General features: G+C 43.4%; 1 protein-coding gene across 2 annotated transcripts in view; it reads right to left on the bottom strand.

Moving 5' to 3' along the window:
- Nucleotides 1–1,483: 1,483 nt before the first annotated feature.
- The window catches only part of NEGR1 (neuronal growth regulator 1), a 549,860-nt gene continuing 536,473 nt past the window's right edge, over nucleotides 1,484–14,870 (bottom strand). For both annotated transcript variants that reach the window (XM_056532735.1, XM_056532736.1), the window contains one exon: nucleotides 1,484–4,248. In XM_056532735.1, coding sequence (XP_056388710.1) covers nucleotides 4,124–4,248 — 125 coding nt within the window. In that variant the 3' untranslated portion in view covers nucleotides 1,484–4,123. The remainder of the gene's footprint in view (nucleotides 4,249–14,870) is intronic.

Here is a 14,870-nt window from a genome sequence, read left to right as displayed (position 1 = left end):
CTTCTATATCATGTAACTTGCAGTATATAACACATTGCATGGGTTTTGAATTTCATGTGCTGATACATTTGCCCAGGGACATAAAGGTAGAAACTTACTGTTAAGGGACAGGGCCAAGAAGGACTCATGGGTAGAGGTGCAGGTATTGGTGTCCTGAGGATCCTGAAGATGGACCAGTGTAGATTCTGGTCATGATAAGTAGAGAGCAAGTCCCAAGTGAGAGAAGTGCATGTCATTAAATTACCCTTTACCTCCCCCTCCTATTACCCTCACTCCTTTTTTATTTACTTTCTTATACTTTTGTTCTTTCCATCCTTCCATCTTTCCTCACTTCCTTATTGCCTTCTATGAGAGGTGTAGTGTGTAGCTTTTGGGCCCCAATGCAAAATCGGAAACAGGGCCCCATATGCCAAGTATAATACTGCTCTCTTATGGGGCAGATGTGCTTTGGGGCCCCCTTAGGCACCAGGGCCCCGGTGCGACTGCGGCCTCTGCTACCTCTGTAGTTACACCCCTGCCTTCTATCTTTCTTTTATCTTATCTACTTTCCTTCTTCCCTCAATCCCTCTCTTCTCACCTTCCTTCTTTTTTTACTTCCTTCCTTCCGCTCCTCCTCCTAAGTTTATTTCTTCTTTCCTCCTCCCTTACTTCCTCCTCTCTCCCTCCCCTCTTGCCTACTTTCCTTGTTCATGATAAACCCGATCTTCTTATCCCTTTCTTTTCTCCTTCCGTGTCCTCCTGTCTTCTTATCCTCCCTCCCTCACTCTTCTCTTTCTGCTTTGTTCCTTGTCTTCCTTCTTACCTTTTCTTGCTCTCCTTTAATCCATTTCCCCCTTCCTTCCTTTACCTCTATCTTCTTTCCTTGCTCCATGTTTTTCCCCCGATTTCTTTTTTCTTTCTCCCTATCTCTTTCCTTTCTTTCCCCCCATCATCTACTCTCTCTCTCCTTTAATCCATTCCTCCCTTCATTCCTTCCTCTTTCTCTATTTTCTTTCAGCGCTCTCTATTCACCAATTCTTTCTTCCTCCCTTTCTCCTTCCTTTCTCCCCCCCCTTCCCCACTTGCTCTCACTCTCTTTTTTATCCATTTTCCCCTTACTTTCTCCATCTCTATCTTCTTTCCGCATTCCCTATTTTTCCTTTCCACTCTTTGTCTTCTTACCTATTTCCTTCCTTTCTTTACCTCCTCTACCTTTTCTCTCCTTTAATCCATTCTTCCCTTTCTTCCTTTATCTCTATCTTCTTTCCGTGCTCCGTATTTTTCACCTCAATTTGTCCATTTTCTTCCTCCCTATCTCCTTTCTTCCCATCCATCTACTCTCTCTCTCTCCTTTAATCCATTCCTCCCTCCCTCCATCTCCATCTTCTTCACTCCTCTTTCTTCCTCCCTATTTCCTTCCTCCCTTAACACCCTCCCCCTATCCTTCCTGCACCCATTCGGCTTACAGACAAACAGTGACACAAGCAGACGCGGTAAACGTTCGTGATTTTTACCAGAGTTTTTATTTTCCGCTGAGTAGACCCATTTCCAAATATATCCACTTTTTTCTCAACTATTTTAGCTAGTTTCACAAATTCAGTACAAAATCAAGTGCAAAACAATACAGATTCCATGAAGTATCGGATGGATGATAAAATGGATTGTCACATTCTCGTTTGCACAACATTATTATTTTTTTAAAAGAATTTTGAATAATACTTGTTTTTTTCCCCCCCGAAGAGGAATAGCTCTGAAATCACAAAAAACATGAGAATTGTGCTATAATCAGGGATCGGCAAAAAACATGATGTAGGTCTGTAATGCCAAGAAGCTCAGCGATAGACAACGTATTGCAGGGTCATCGTTGGGACGTGTCATCGATTACAATTTGCGCACCCCCTTTTTTGCCCCAGGATTCTCCGTCTGCCATATTTTTATTTTTATTTTTAGCTGCCAAATGAAATTTCAAACACTTAAATTTGAAAAAAAAATTGGGGGATTTTTTATTTTTTTTTTTATAGTGCAACACACTAAGTAACTGACATTGGCCAAACTGTATCCTGAAAAAATATATCAATTTGGGATCTGACAGTATTACTACTTCTAAAGGTCCTTTTTTTTTAGCGGTAGAGGTGGCGGTCATCAAAAAAGACTCCACCCATCATTAGTAATTTATAGTAACATCTGTAAAAACATATCTTTATCCATTCTTCTGGTTGGATCATTATTAAGCATGGCGGTCTACCGGTCACTAGTAATTTATGGTGATATCATCTGTAAGAATATATCCTTATCCAAACTTCAGGTTGGAGTAGATTATTTTTTCCATTAATATTCAAATAATTTCCCACAAAAAATATTTCCTCAGTTCTGGATTGAGATAACTTTCGAGTCTTTGGCCAGGGTCTGCGTTACCTAATCCAATGCCAACAATGAATGGTTATTGCCGCCAATGGTGCACCATGGTTAGAACAAACCCCCAATCTTCTCCCCCTTATTTTTTCTGCTCAGAAATCCCCCCAAATATCTTGTGGGTAACAAGTTTTTTTAATTTTAGGATCATTTATAGGTGGCTTAATTTAGGGTCTTAACAAACTACATCCCAAATGGTGGAAGCTATGGTAGACACCATGGTCAATTTTTTATCTCTTATTCTAGTGGTCTTCAAATGTGAACCTCTAGACGTAGAAAGCTACAAGTCCCACGAGGCTTAACTGTGGCCCTCCAGCTGCTGCAAAACTACAACTCCGAGAATGCCCGGACAGCCGTTGGCTGTCCGGGCATGCTTGGAGTAGTAGTTTTACAGCAGCTGGAGGTCCACAGTTAAGCCATGTGGTGACCACAGACAAAGTCCACGTCACCTAGGTCTTCATCCTTAGTCCTCGCAGACACATCTTTGCCCTCGAAACGGTCTGCAACGTCACTGACTATTCAGGCCGCACTTATGTGCCAACAAAAGCTGTGTTACATTAGATAATCCGCAGACGTGTGATCTCTGCATGGGTTTTCGGAACACTGAGATTGAACACCGGCTGACATATGGACGTTTTCATTAAGCACACGTTAAAAGTCTTTCACACTTGGGTGGCTACATGATATGAACTCCTAAAAATATGTTCTGTACATTTCAACAATTTTAATTTTTATTTTTTTTAATATATATGTATTTAGACTGAATCCCCCTCCCCCGATAAGCTAATAAAACCCCAATCTGAATAAAAAAAGAAAAAAAAATTAATAAAACTTTATGAAGGCACACCCATGCGAGACATACAGGTATAAATTGAACTGCTCCATGCAGTTTTAATATTTAATTTTTTTCTCATATATTTATTTTTTTATTCTTTTATTTTAATATTATTTTTTATTTCGTATAATACTGTATCTGGATACCCAAAAACTTGCAGTCAAGTCTAGCTAAATGTAACTTGGTGGTAAATCTTTTGAAGGCAATATTTTTTTTTTTTGTAATAAAAATGAAAAAAAAAAAATATGCACATGTTTGAGTTTGAAATCTTATTTTTTTTATAAAAAAAAAAAGATAAAAAAAGGGCAAGAGAAACCACATGTGTCTCGGAGCCTTGAAGCGTATTCGTATTAGTTGCTACCGCGATACTGTCCTGACTATTTTGTATTTATTTTTTTTATAATGACGATGAGAAGGGATTTTTGTGTTGTTTTTTTTATTTTTTATTATTATTATTTATTTATTTTTTTGCTCACTTTTGTAAACCATAACCTGCGCACACCTTTTTACGGCCACCAAAGACTGTTTTTCGAAAACCTGTAAATTTACAAACATGAAGTCACAATTAATATCCTCTAAAAGTAATTTCAGAGCTGTCACGTTATAGCTTGTTTTTTTGTTGTTTTTTGTTGTTTTTTTTCTTAAAAAAAGGACAATGTGTACTGCGTCACAACGTAATGCAGCTAATCAAAAAAAAAAAAAAAAAAAAGGAAGGAAGGAGAATTTAAGTATTTACAAAAAAGAAAAAAAACGATTCTAAAGAAGCCGATCATTCCCCATTTTTACGCACTGCTGGCTACATCCCACACTGCGTCAGACAAACGGTACCAGATCGTATCCTGTCATCAGCACAATTTTTGCAGACATCTTTAAAGCCTTGTTGTGGTTTCGGTAGATTTATTGTATTACGATGTTCTTCAGGTAGATTATGCTCGTGAAAGAGGAAAGTGTCAAAACCAGGTACCAACATGAGAAGAGGATTTCTGCCCTTCCAGTGATGCCGTACTGGGCTGTGCTTGGAGCTAAAAAGACAAAAAAAACACAAAACAACAGATCAATATTTTTTATAACTTTTGAGACTTTGAAAAGTATAATAAAGCAACCTACTAATATAATGTTCTTAGCCATACCACACAGATCTCTATGAACTGAGCTGTTTGGCTTGTACTGTGATGTCCCATCACACTCTCTGAAAACAGAGCTCCTGTACCTGCCTGCCTCCCTTTCTGTCTTCTCAGGACAAGATCATTGATGTTAAGCAATAATAATTGATAATAAAGCAACATACTGATATAATGTTATTAGCCATACTGCACAGGTCTCTCCATATGAGCTGAGCTGTCTGGCTTTTCCTGTGATGTTCCACCACACTCTTTGAAAACAGAGCTCCTGTCCCTTCTCCCCCTCCCTCCCTGTCTGCTCAGGACAAGCCATTGATGTGAAGCACTAATAATTGATAATAAAGTAACATACTAATATAATGTTATTAGTTATATGAGCTGAGCTTTCTGGCTTGTACTGTGATGTCCCACCACACTCTCTGAAAACAGAGCTCCTATCACTGCCCCCTCCCTTCCTGTCAGCTCAGGACAAAACCATTGAGATAAACTTATAATAACTGATAATAAAGCAATGTGCTAATATGATGTTATTAGCCATACTGCACAGTATCTCTATATGATCTGAGCTGTCTGGCATCTTGTCATACTCTCTGAAACCAAGACCATTGATGTTAAGCAATAATAACTGTTAATAAAGCCATGTACTAATATAATGTTATTAGCCATACAAGATGAGCTGTCTGGCTTGTACTGTAATGTCCTGCCACACTCTCTGAAAACAGAGCTCCTGTCCCTGCTCTCCCGTCTCCTTCTCCTTCTGTCTGCTCAGAACAATACCATTGATGTGAAGTGATAATAATTGATAATAAAGCATCATACTAATATAATGTTATTAGCCATTCTGCACGGCCATCTAATGTCCCATTCAGAGCCTCAGTCCTTGCTTTTCCCCTTCCCCTCCTGTTTGCTCAGGACAATACCGTTGATGTGAAGAGGGGGAGCTTGTATTACTGTTTATTAGATCTTAAGGCAGCATTTGGTATTGTTTTCATTGACGTCATTCACCATAAGTATAGGAGAGGTTTTAGATGTCGCTGTCAACTTACAGCTTGTATATAGGGGTTAATAACCATCAAACTGAACTGATGCAAACTGAGATGAATGGATAATAAAAATGACCCACTAGAATTAATGGGATCAGTTCATGTCAGTTTCTGATGATATGAACACAGCCGTAGTGGTATTAATGCTGCCTGTGGTTAGGAAACCATAAATATGCTGACATGTTCCCTCTAAATAAAAACCAATGAAGTTGTTTGGAGTCAGGCACATTGAGTGGTGGTTCAGTGTGGCCTATGATGTCACACTCCAGAGGTGAGAGGCGCGCTGAGCAGTTTTTAAATAACCTCATTTGTCGCTTTGTATTAATGTCCCCAAGTTCCAAATGAAGGCCCCGGCTTGTAGGCCTGACAGATCCGATTGTAACCAGGGGAACTGGAGGGGAGAGAACAGAGAGACTGAATAATGGGTCCTAATGACCTGTACAAACTGTGAGCAGCGCTGTGGAGTATGTCGGTGATATAGGAGAAGCAACTGTAGTTTTGCAACATCTGGAGGTATGTTGTATATTAGGATGTGCTGAACAATTTTTGCTTTTTAGATAGATAGATATGAGATAGATAGATAGATAGATATGAGATAGATAGATATGAGATAGATAGATATGAGATAGATAGATATGAGAGATAGATATGAGATAGATAGATATGAGATAGATAGATAGATAGATATGAGATAGATAGATAGATATGAGATAGATATAAAGGTCCAGAAATCACCACACAAGTAGATCTTGGATCAATAAAAGCTGGTATTCTTTATTCCCAAAATAAGGTGCACCTTATTTTGGGAATAAAGAATACCATCTTTTATTGATCCAAGTACTACTTGTGTGGTGATTTCTGGACCTTTATATCACTATCCCTGGCTGCCTGGGTAGTCACATGCACAGAGGCCGGTCCCCGGTGCGGTCTCGCTACACAGTGTATGAGATAGATAGATAGATAGATAGATATGAGAAAGATAGGAATTTTTTAAATAAAATCTTTCATTACGGAGCCATTACAGAAGTAGCTGATCTGGAGTCACGCGTTACAATATTCTACCTGTTCTCTGAACCTGGAACTAATGATACAACTTGTAATATTAATGTTCTGGAGCCGGGTCACCGTTATAACGGTTCATTTACAATACAAATCCCCGAGTCCCGATCCGTGTCCCATCTAATTGACAGCAATTTTAGGATGGATGGAGCAATATAATGTGACCTTCATTGTTAAAGCGTTTATCGTATTGCTACAACCCTCCTCCAGCGGATAATTGGTTTTGACAGCAATCACTTACGTGTTGATATTTCGCGTTTATTTTCTTACCACCAGGTTATTAATGGGATTACAGCTGACCCATAACAATGATGTCACATACACGAGGCTGAGAGGAAACTATACCGCTCACATGGAGCTGACTGGTGTAATGCACTGATTGTACATAAAGACAGTCTTATAGTAGTTATATTCTTGTATATAGGGAGCAGTATTATAGTAGTTATATTCTTGTATATAGGGGGAGTATTATAGTAGTTATATTCTTGTATATAGGGGAAGTATTATAGTAGTTATATTCTTATATTTAGGAGCAGTATTATAGTAGTTATATTCTTGTATATAGGGGGAGTATTATAGTAGTTATATTCTTGGATATAGGGAGCAGTATTATAGTAGTTATATTCTTGTATATAGGGGGAGTATTATAGTAGTTATATTCTTGTATATAGGGGAAGTATTATAGTAGTTATATTCTTGTATATAGGGGAAGTATTACAGTAGTTAAATTCTTGTATATAGGAGCAGTATTATAGTAGTTATATTCTTGTATATAGGAGCAGTGTTATAGTAGTTATATTCTTGTATATAGGAGCAGTGTTATAGTAGTTATATTCTTATATATAGGAGCAGTGTTATAGTAGTTATATTCTTGTATATAGTAGCAGTATTATAGTAGATATATTCTTGTATATAGGAGCAGTATTATAGTAGTTATATTCTTGTATATAGGAGGCAGTATTATAGTAGTTATATTCTTGTATATAGGAGCAGTATTATAGTGGTTATATTCTTTTATATAGGAGCAGTATTATAGTAGTTATATTCTTGTATATAGGAGCAGTATTATAGTAGTTATATTCTTGTATATAGGAGCAGTATTATAGTAGTTATATTCTTGTATATAGGAGGCAGTATTATAGTAGTTATATTCTTGTATATAGGAGGCAGTATTATAGTAGATATATTCTTGTATATAGGAGCAGTGTTATAGTAGTTATATTCTTGTATATAGGAGCAGTATTATAGTAGTTATATTCTTGTATATAGGAGGTAGTATTATAGTAGTTATATTCTTGTATATAGTAGCAGTATTATAGTAGATATATTCTTGTATATAGGAACAGTATTATAGTAGTTATATTCTTGTATATAGGAGCAGTATTATAGTAGATATATTCTTGTATATAGGAGCAGTATTATAGTAGTTATATTCTTGTATATAGGGGCAGTATTATAGTAGTTATATTCTTGTATATAGGAGCAGTATTATAGTAGTTATATTCTTGTATATAGGAGGTAGTATTATAGTAGTCATATTCTTATATATAGGAGCAGTATTATAGTAGTTATATCCTTCTCTATATACATTTATAAACACACATACTGTTTTTAACTTCAATCTCCTATAGCACAGCAGCGTGATGTTTTTCTTTTCTTTGTATTTATTTTGGGGCCCTATTTTTCCCCTCATTTCTCTCTATACCGCCTGCATCAGCCTAGTCATAAATACACATTCAGATTATTATGTTTACAAAACATGGCCTACTTCTATTTGAATACTGATTTATGTATATTTCTTAACTCAATTACTCATTTATGAGATACAGTACGGTAGAATGCCGGCAGATGCTCGCAACTCGCTGACATAAAGAGATAGATATGTAGGAAATGTCATATTTCATCTCGCGGATCTTGTGTGCAATATTACAAATAATTGTTTATCGCCTATGTAACGGCTTCTGGTATCTGGTTAATAGGGGTAATAGCATTTTCTGAAATGATACAGCAATAACCATATGACAATATAATAGTATGTGTCACGATGCCGGCTGGCAGGCAGTGGACCCTCTGTGCCAGAGAGGGATTGGCGTGGACCGTGCTAGTGGACCGGTTCTAAGCCACTACTGGTTTTCACCAGAGCCCGCCGCAAAGCGGGATGGTCTTGCTGCGGCGGTAGTGACCAGGTCGTATCCACTAGCAACGGCTCACCTCTCTGGCTGCTGAAGATAGGCGCGGTACAAGGGAGTAGGCAGAAGCAAGGTCGGACGTAGCAGAAGGTCGGGGCAGGCAGCAAGGATCGTAGTCAGGGGCAACGGCAGAAGGTCTGGAAACACTGGCAAGGGACACACAAGGAACGCTTTCACTGGCACTAAGGCAACAAGATCCGGCAAGGGAGTGCAAGGGAAGTGAGGTAATATAGGGAGTGCACAGGTGATAACTCTAATTGGAACCACTGCGCCAATCAGCGGCGCAGTGGCCCTTTAAATCGCAGAGACCCGGCGCGCGCGCGCCCTAGGGAGCGGGGCCGCGCGCGCCGGGACAGAACAGACGGGGAGCGAGTCAGGTAGGAGAGCCGGGGTGCGCATCGCGAGCGGGCGCTACCCGCATCGCGAATCGCATCCCGGCTAGCAGCAGGATCGCAGCGCCCCGGGTCAGAGGACGTGACCGGGGCGCTGCAGCGGAGGAGGTGAAGCGAGCGCTCCGGGGAGGAGCGGGAACCCGGAGCGCTCGGCGTAACAGTACCCCCCCCCTTGGGTCTCCCCCTCTTCTTGGAGCCTGAGAACCTGAGGAGCAGACTTTTGTCAAGGATGTTGTCCTCAGGTTCCCAGGATCTCTCTTCAGGACCACAACCCTCCCAGTCTACTAAAAAAAAATTTTTTCCTCTGACCTTTTTGGCAGCCAAAATCTCCTTGACCGAGAAGACGTCCGAGGAGCCGGAAACAGGAGTGGGAGGAACAGATTTGGGAGAAAAACGGTTGAGGATGAGTGGTTTGAGAAGAGAGACGTGAAAGGCATTAGGGATACGAAGAGAAGGAGGAAGAAGAAGTTTATAAGAGACAGGATTAATTTGACACAGAATTTTGAAAGGACCAAGATAGCGTGGTCCCAACTTGTAGCTAGGGACACGGAAGCGGACATATTTAGCGGAGAGCCATACCTTGTCTCCAGGGGAAAAAACGGGGGGAGCTCTTCTTTTCTTATCCGCGAACCTCTTCATGCGTGAAGAAGCCTGTAAGAGAGAATTTTGGGTCTCTCTCCATATAATGGAAAGGTCACGAGAAATTTCATCCACAGCGGGCAGACCAGAGGGCAAGGGGGTAGGGAGGGGGGGAAGAGGGTGACGGCCGTACACCACGAAAAATGGGGATTTGGAGGAAGATTCAGAGACCCTGAAGTTATACGAGAATTCGGCCCATGGAAGGAGATCTGCCCAGTCATCCTGGCGGGAGGAAACAAAATGTCGCAAATAATCACCCAGGATCTGGTTAATTCTTTCTACTTGTCCATTGGACTGGGGATGATATGCAGAGGAAAAATTTAATTTAATCTTGAGTTGTTTACAGAGAGCTCTCCAGAATTTAGACACGAATTGGACCCCTCTATCCGAGACAATCTGCGTAGGCAACCCGTGAAGACGAAAAATGTGTACAAAAAATTGTTTAGCCAACTGAGGCGCAGAAGGAAGACCAGGAAGAGGAATGAAATGTGCCATTTTGGAGAATCGATCAACGACCACCCAAATAACGGTGTTGCCACGGGAAGGGGGTAAATCAGTAATAAAATCCATACCAATCAGAGACCAAGGCTGTTCGGGGACAGGCAGAGGATGAAGAAAACCAGCGGGCTTCTGGCGAGGAGTCTTATCCCGGGCACAGATAGTGCAGGCTCGCACAAAGTCCCCAACATCCGTCTCCAGAGTTGGCCACCAATAGAAGCGGGAGATGAGTTGCACAGATTTCTTGATGCCCGCATGACCTGCGAGATGGGAGGAGTGACCCCATTTGAGGATTCCGAGGCGTTGGCGTGGAGAAACAAAGGTCTTTCCTGGAGGAGTCTGTCTGATGGAGGCAGGAGAAGTGGAGATCAGGCAGTCAGGTGGAATGATGTGTTGCGGAGGGAGATCAACTTCTGAGGCATCCGAGGAACGAGAGAGAGCATCGGCTCTAATGTTCTTATCGGCAGGACGAAAGTGAATCTCAAAATTAAATCGGGCAAAGAACAGAGACCACCGGGCCTGGCGAGGATTCAGCCGTTGGGCCGACTGGAGGTAGGAGAGGTTCTTGTGGTCGGTGTAGATAATAACAGGAAATCTTGATCCCTCCAGCAGATGCCTCCATTCCTCAAGTGCTAATTTAATGGCTAGAAGTTCTCGATCCCCGATGGAGTAGTTCCTCTCCGCTGGAGAGAAGGTCCTAGAGAAAAAACCACAAGTGACAGCATGCCCGGAAGGATTTTTTTGTAGAAGAACAGCTCCAGCTCCTACTGAGGAGGCATCAACCTCCAATAGGAAGGGTTTGGAAGGGTCAGGTCTGGAGAGCACGGGAGCCGAAGAAAAGGCAGACTTGAGTTGTTTAAAGGAGTCTTCTGCTTGAGGAGGCCAGGACTTGGGATCAGCATTTTTCTTGGTTAAAGCCACGATAGGAGCCACAATGGTAGAAAAATGTGGAATAAATTGCCTGTAATAATTGGCGAACCCCAAAAAGCGTTGGATAGCACGGAGTCCGGAGGGGCGTGGCCAATTTAAGACGGCAGAGAGTTTGTCTGGATCCATCTGTAGTCCCTGGCCAGAGACCAAATATCCTAGAAAAGGAAGAGATTGGCATTCAAACAGACATTTCTCAATTTTGGCATAGAGTTGGTTGTCACGAAGTCTCTGAAGAACCATACGGACATGCCGGCGGTGTTCCTCTAGATTGGCAGAAAAAATTAGGATATCGTCCAGATATACCACAACACAGGAGTATAATAGATCACGAAAAATTTCATTGACAAAGTCTTGGAAGACGGCAGGGGCATTGCACAGTCCAAAGGGCATGACCAGATACTCAAAGTGTCCATCTCTGGTGTTAAATGCCGTTTTCCACTCGTCCCCCTCTCTGATGCGGATGAGGTTATAGGCGCCTCTTAAGTCCAATTTAGTGAAGATGTGGGCACCTTGGAGGCGATCAAAGAGTTCAGAGATGAGGGGTAAGGGGTAGCGGTTCTTAACCGTGATTTTATTAAGACCGCGGTAGTCAATGCAAGGACGTAGGGAGCCATCTTTTTTGGAGACAAAGAAAAATCCGGCTCCGGCAGGAGAGGAGGATTTACGGATAAAGCCCCTTTTTAGATTCTCCTGGACGTATTCGGACATGGCAAGAGTCTCTGGGGCAGAGAGAGGATAAATTCTGCCCCGGGGTGGAGTAGTACCCGGGAGGAGGTCGATAGGGCAATCATAAGGCCTGTGAGGAGGTAGAGTCTCAGCTTGTTTTTTGCAGAAAACATCCGCGAAGTCCATATAGGCCTTGGGGAGACCGGTTACTGGAGGAACCACAGAGTTACGGCAAGGGTTACTGGGAACCGGTTTTAGACAGTTCTTGGAACAAGAGGACCCCCAACTCTTGATCTCCCCAGTGGACCAATCCAGGGTTGGGGAATGAAGTTGAAGCCAGGGAAGTCCAAGGAGAACCTCCGAGGTGCAATTGGGGAGGACCAAAAGTTCAATCCTCTCATGATGAGATCCGATGCTCATAAGAAGGGGCTCCGTGCGGAAACGTATGGTACAGTCCAATCTTTCATTATTTACACAATTGATGTAGAGGGGTCTGGCGAGACTGGTCACTGGGATGTTGAACCTGTTGACGAGAGAGGCCAAAATAAAATTTCCTGCAGAACCAGAGTCCAAGAAGGCCACTGTAGAGAAGGAGAAGGCAGAAGCAGACATCCGCACAGGCACAGTAAGACGTGGAGAAGCAGAGTAGACATCAAGGACTGTCTCACCTTTGTGCGGAGTCAGCGTACGTCTTTCCAGGCGGGGAGGACGGATAGGACAATCCCTCAGGAAGTGTTCGGTACTAGCACAGTACAGGCAGAGGTTCTCCATACGGCGTCGTGTCCTCTCTTGAGGTGTCAGGCGAGACCGGTCGACCTGCATAGCCTCCACGGCGGGAGGCACAGGAACAGATTGCAGGGGACCAGAGGAGAGAGGAGCCGAGGAGACGAAACGCCTCGTGCGAACAGAGTCCATATCTTGGCGGAGTTCCTGACGCCTTTCAGAAAAACGCATGTCAATGCGAGTGGCTAGGTGAATAAGTTCATGTAGATTAGCAGGAATTTCTCGTGCGGCCAGAACATCTTTAATGTTGCTGGATAGGCCTTTTTTGAAGGTCGCGCAGAGGGCCTCATTATTCCAGGACAATTCTGAAGCAAGTGTACGGAATTGTACGGCATACTCGCCAACGGAAGAATTACCCTGGACCAGGTTCAACAGGGCAGTCTCAGCAGAAGAGGCTCGGGCAGGTTCCTCAAAGACACTTCGGATTTCCGAGAAGAAGGAGTGTACTGAGGCAGTGACGGGGTCATTGCGGTCCCAGAGCGGTGTGGCCCATGACAGGGCTTTTCCGGACAGAAGACTGACTACGAAAGCCACCTTAGACCTTTCAGTGGGAAACAGGTCCGACATCATCTCCAGATGCAGGGAACATTGGGAAAGGAAGCCACGGCAAAACTTAGAGTCCCCATCAAACTTATCCGGCAAGGATAAGCGTATCCCAGGAGCGGCCACTCGCTGCGGAGGAGGTGCAGGAGCTGGCGGAGGAGATGACTGCTGAAGCTGTGGTAGCAACTGTTGTAGCATAACGGTCAGTTGAGACAGCTGTTGGCCTTGTTGCGCAATCTGTTGTGACTGCTGGGCGACCACCGTGGTGAGGTCAGCGACAACTGGCAGAGGAACTTCAGCGGGATCCATGGCCGGATCTACTGTCACGATGCCGGCTGGCAGGCAGTGGACCCTCTGTGCCAGAGAGGGATTGGCGTGGACCGTGCTAGTGGACCGGTTCTAAGCCACTACTGGTTTTCACCAGAGCCCGCCGCAAAGCGGGATGGTCTTGCTGCGGCGGTAGTGACCAGGTCGTATCCACTAGCAACGGCTCACCTCTCTGGCTGCTGAAGATAGGCGCGGTACAAGGGAGTAGGCAGAAGCAAGGTCGGACGTAGCAGAAGGTCGGGGCAGGCAGCAAGGATCGTAGTCAGGGGCAACGGCAGAAGGTCTGGAAACACTGGCAAGGGACACACAAGGAACGCTTTCACTGGCACTAAGGCAACAAGATCCGGCAAGGGAGTGCAAGGGAAGTGAGGTAATATAGGGAGTGCACAGGTGATAACTCTAATTGGAACCACTGCGCCAATCAGCGGCGCAGTGGCCCTTTAAATCGCAGAGACCCGGCGCGCGCGCGCCCTAGGGAGCGGGGCCGCGCGCGCCGGGACAGAACAGACGGGGAGCGAGTCAGGTAGGAGAGTCGGGGTGCGCATCGCGAGCGGGCGCTACCCGCATCGCGAATCGCATCCCGGCTAGCAGCAGGATCGCAGCGCCCCGGGTCAGAGGACGTGACCGGGGCGCTGCAGCGGAGGAGGTGAAGCGAGCGCTCCGGGGAGGAGCGGGAACCCGGAGCGCTCGGCGTAACAGTATGTAACAGTTTTCCCATTTATGTGTTATTTTAAAAGTTTTAAATCATTTTCCTGTCTGTATTTTATGCAGATTTTTAGAACAGTCTCTATAAGGTATCTGCCGGAATTTACATGAAATTAGCCTTTGAGATTTATGCTATGTGACTGGCCATGAAAGTTCTTGAGTTTGTTTATGACATGCAAAACTTATCGAAAATTATATGTATGTACAAGTAGAGCAGCTACCAAGCCTCTGATAGGGACCATGTTTTGTTCCCAATAACGTTCCTTAAGGTTTTCGTGGACTTTCTAGGAATCCACATTTTAATAAGCAATACAGTACAGTGTTCCCTCAAGTTACAATATTCATCGGTTCCAGGACGACCATTGTATGTTGGGATCATTGTATGTTGAAACCATAACGCTATGGAAACCTGGTAATTGGTTCTTAAGCCACCAAAATGTCATCCAAAATTAGGAAAAAGTGAGGATTAACGAAAAATCAGTAGGCAACTAATACAGATAAAGCAAATCCTTCCATATAAAAGTAAGAAAGATCTGCTGGGAGCTGTAATCACTGTCTATGTAGAGGACAGGAGCTTCTTCAGGGTCCTGTACAGTACACAGTGTCCTAAAAAAGTAACATGGAGCCGCCCTCACCTGGTGTCTAAAGGAGCAGATAACCCTGGTACAGGTAAAGAGTACAGAACATGTAATACCTCCCTGTACTGTAGGGGGCGCTACCAGACACCAGTCAGTGCATACACTTCAGTA

Source organism: Hyla sarda, chromosome 7 (genome assembly GCF_029499605.1).
Source record: "Hyla sarda isolate aHylSar1 chromosome 7, aHylSar1.hap1, whole genome shotgun sequence".
NCBI classification, from domain to species: Eukaryota; Metazoa; Chordata; class Amphibia; order Anura; family Hylidae; genus Hyla; species Hyla sarda.
The sequence above is the reverse complement of the archived record's forward strand: the minus strand, read 5'-3'. Positions and strand labels throughout refer to the sequence as shown.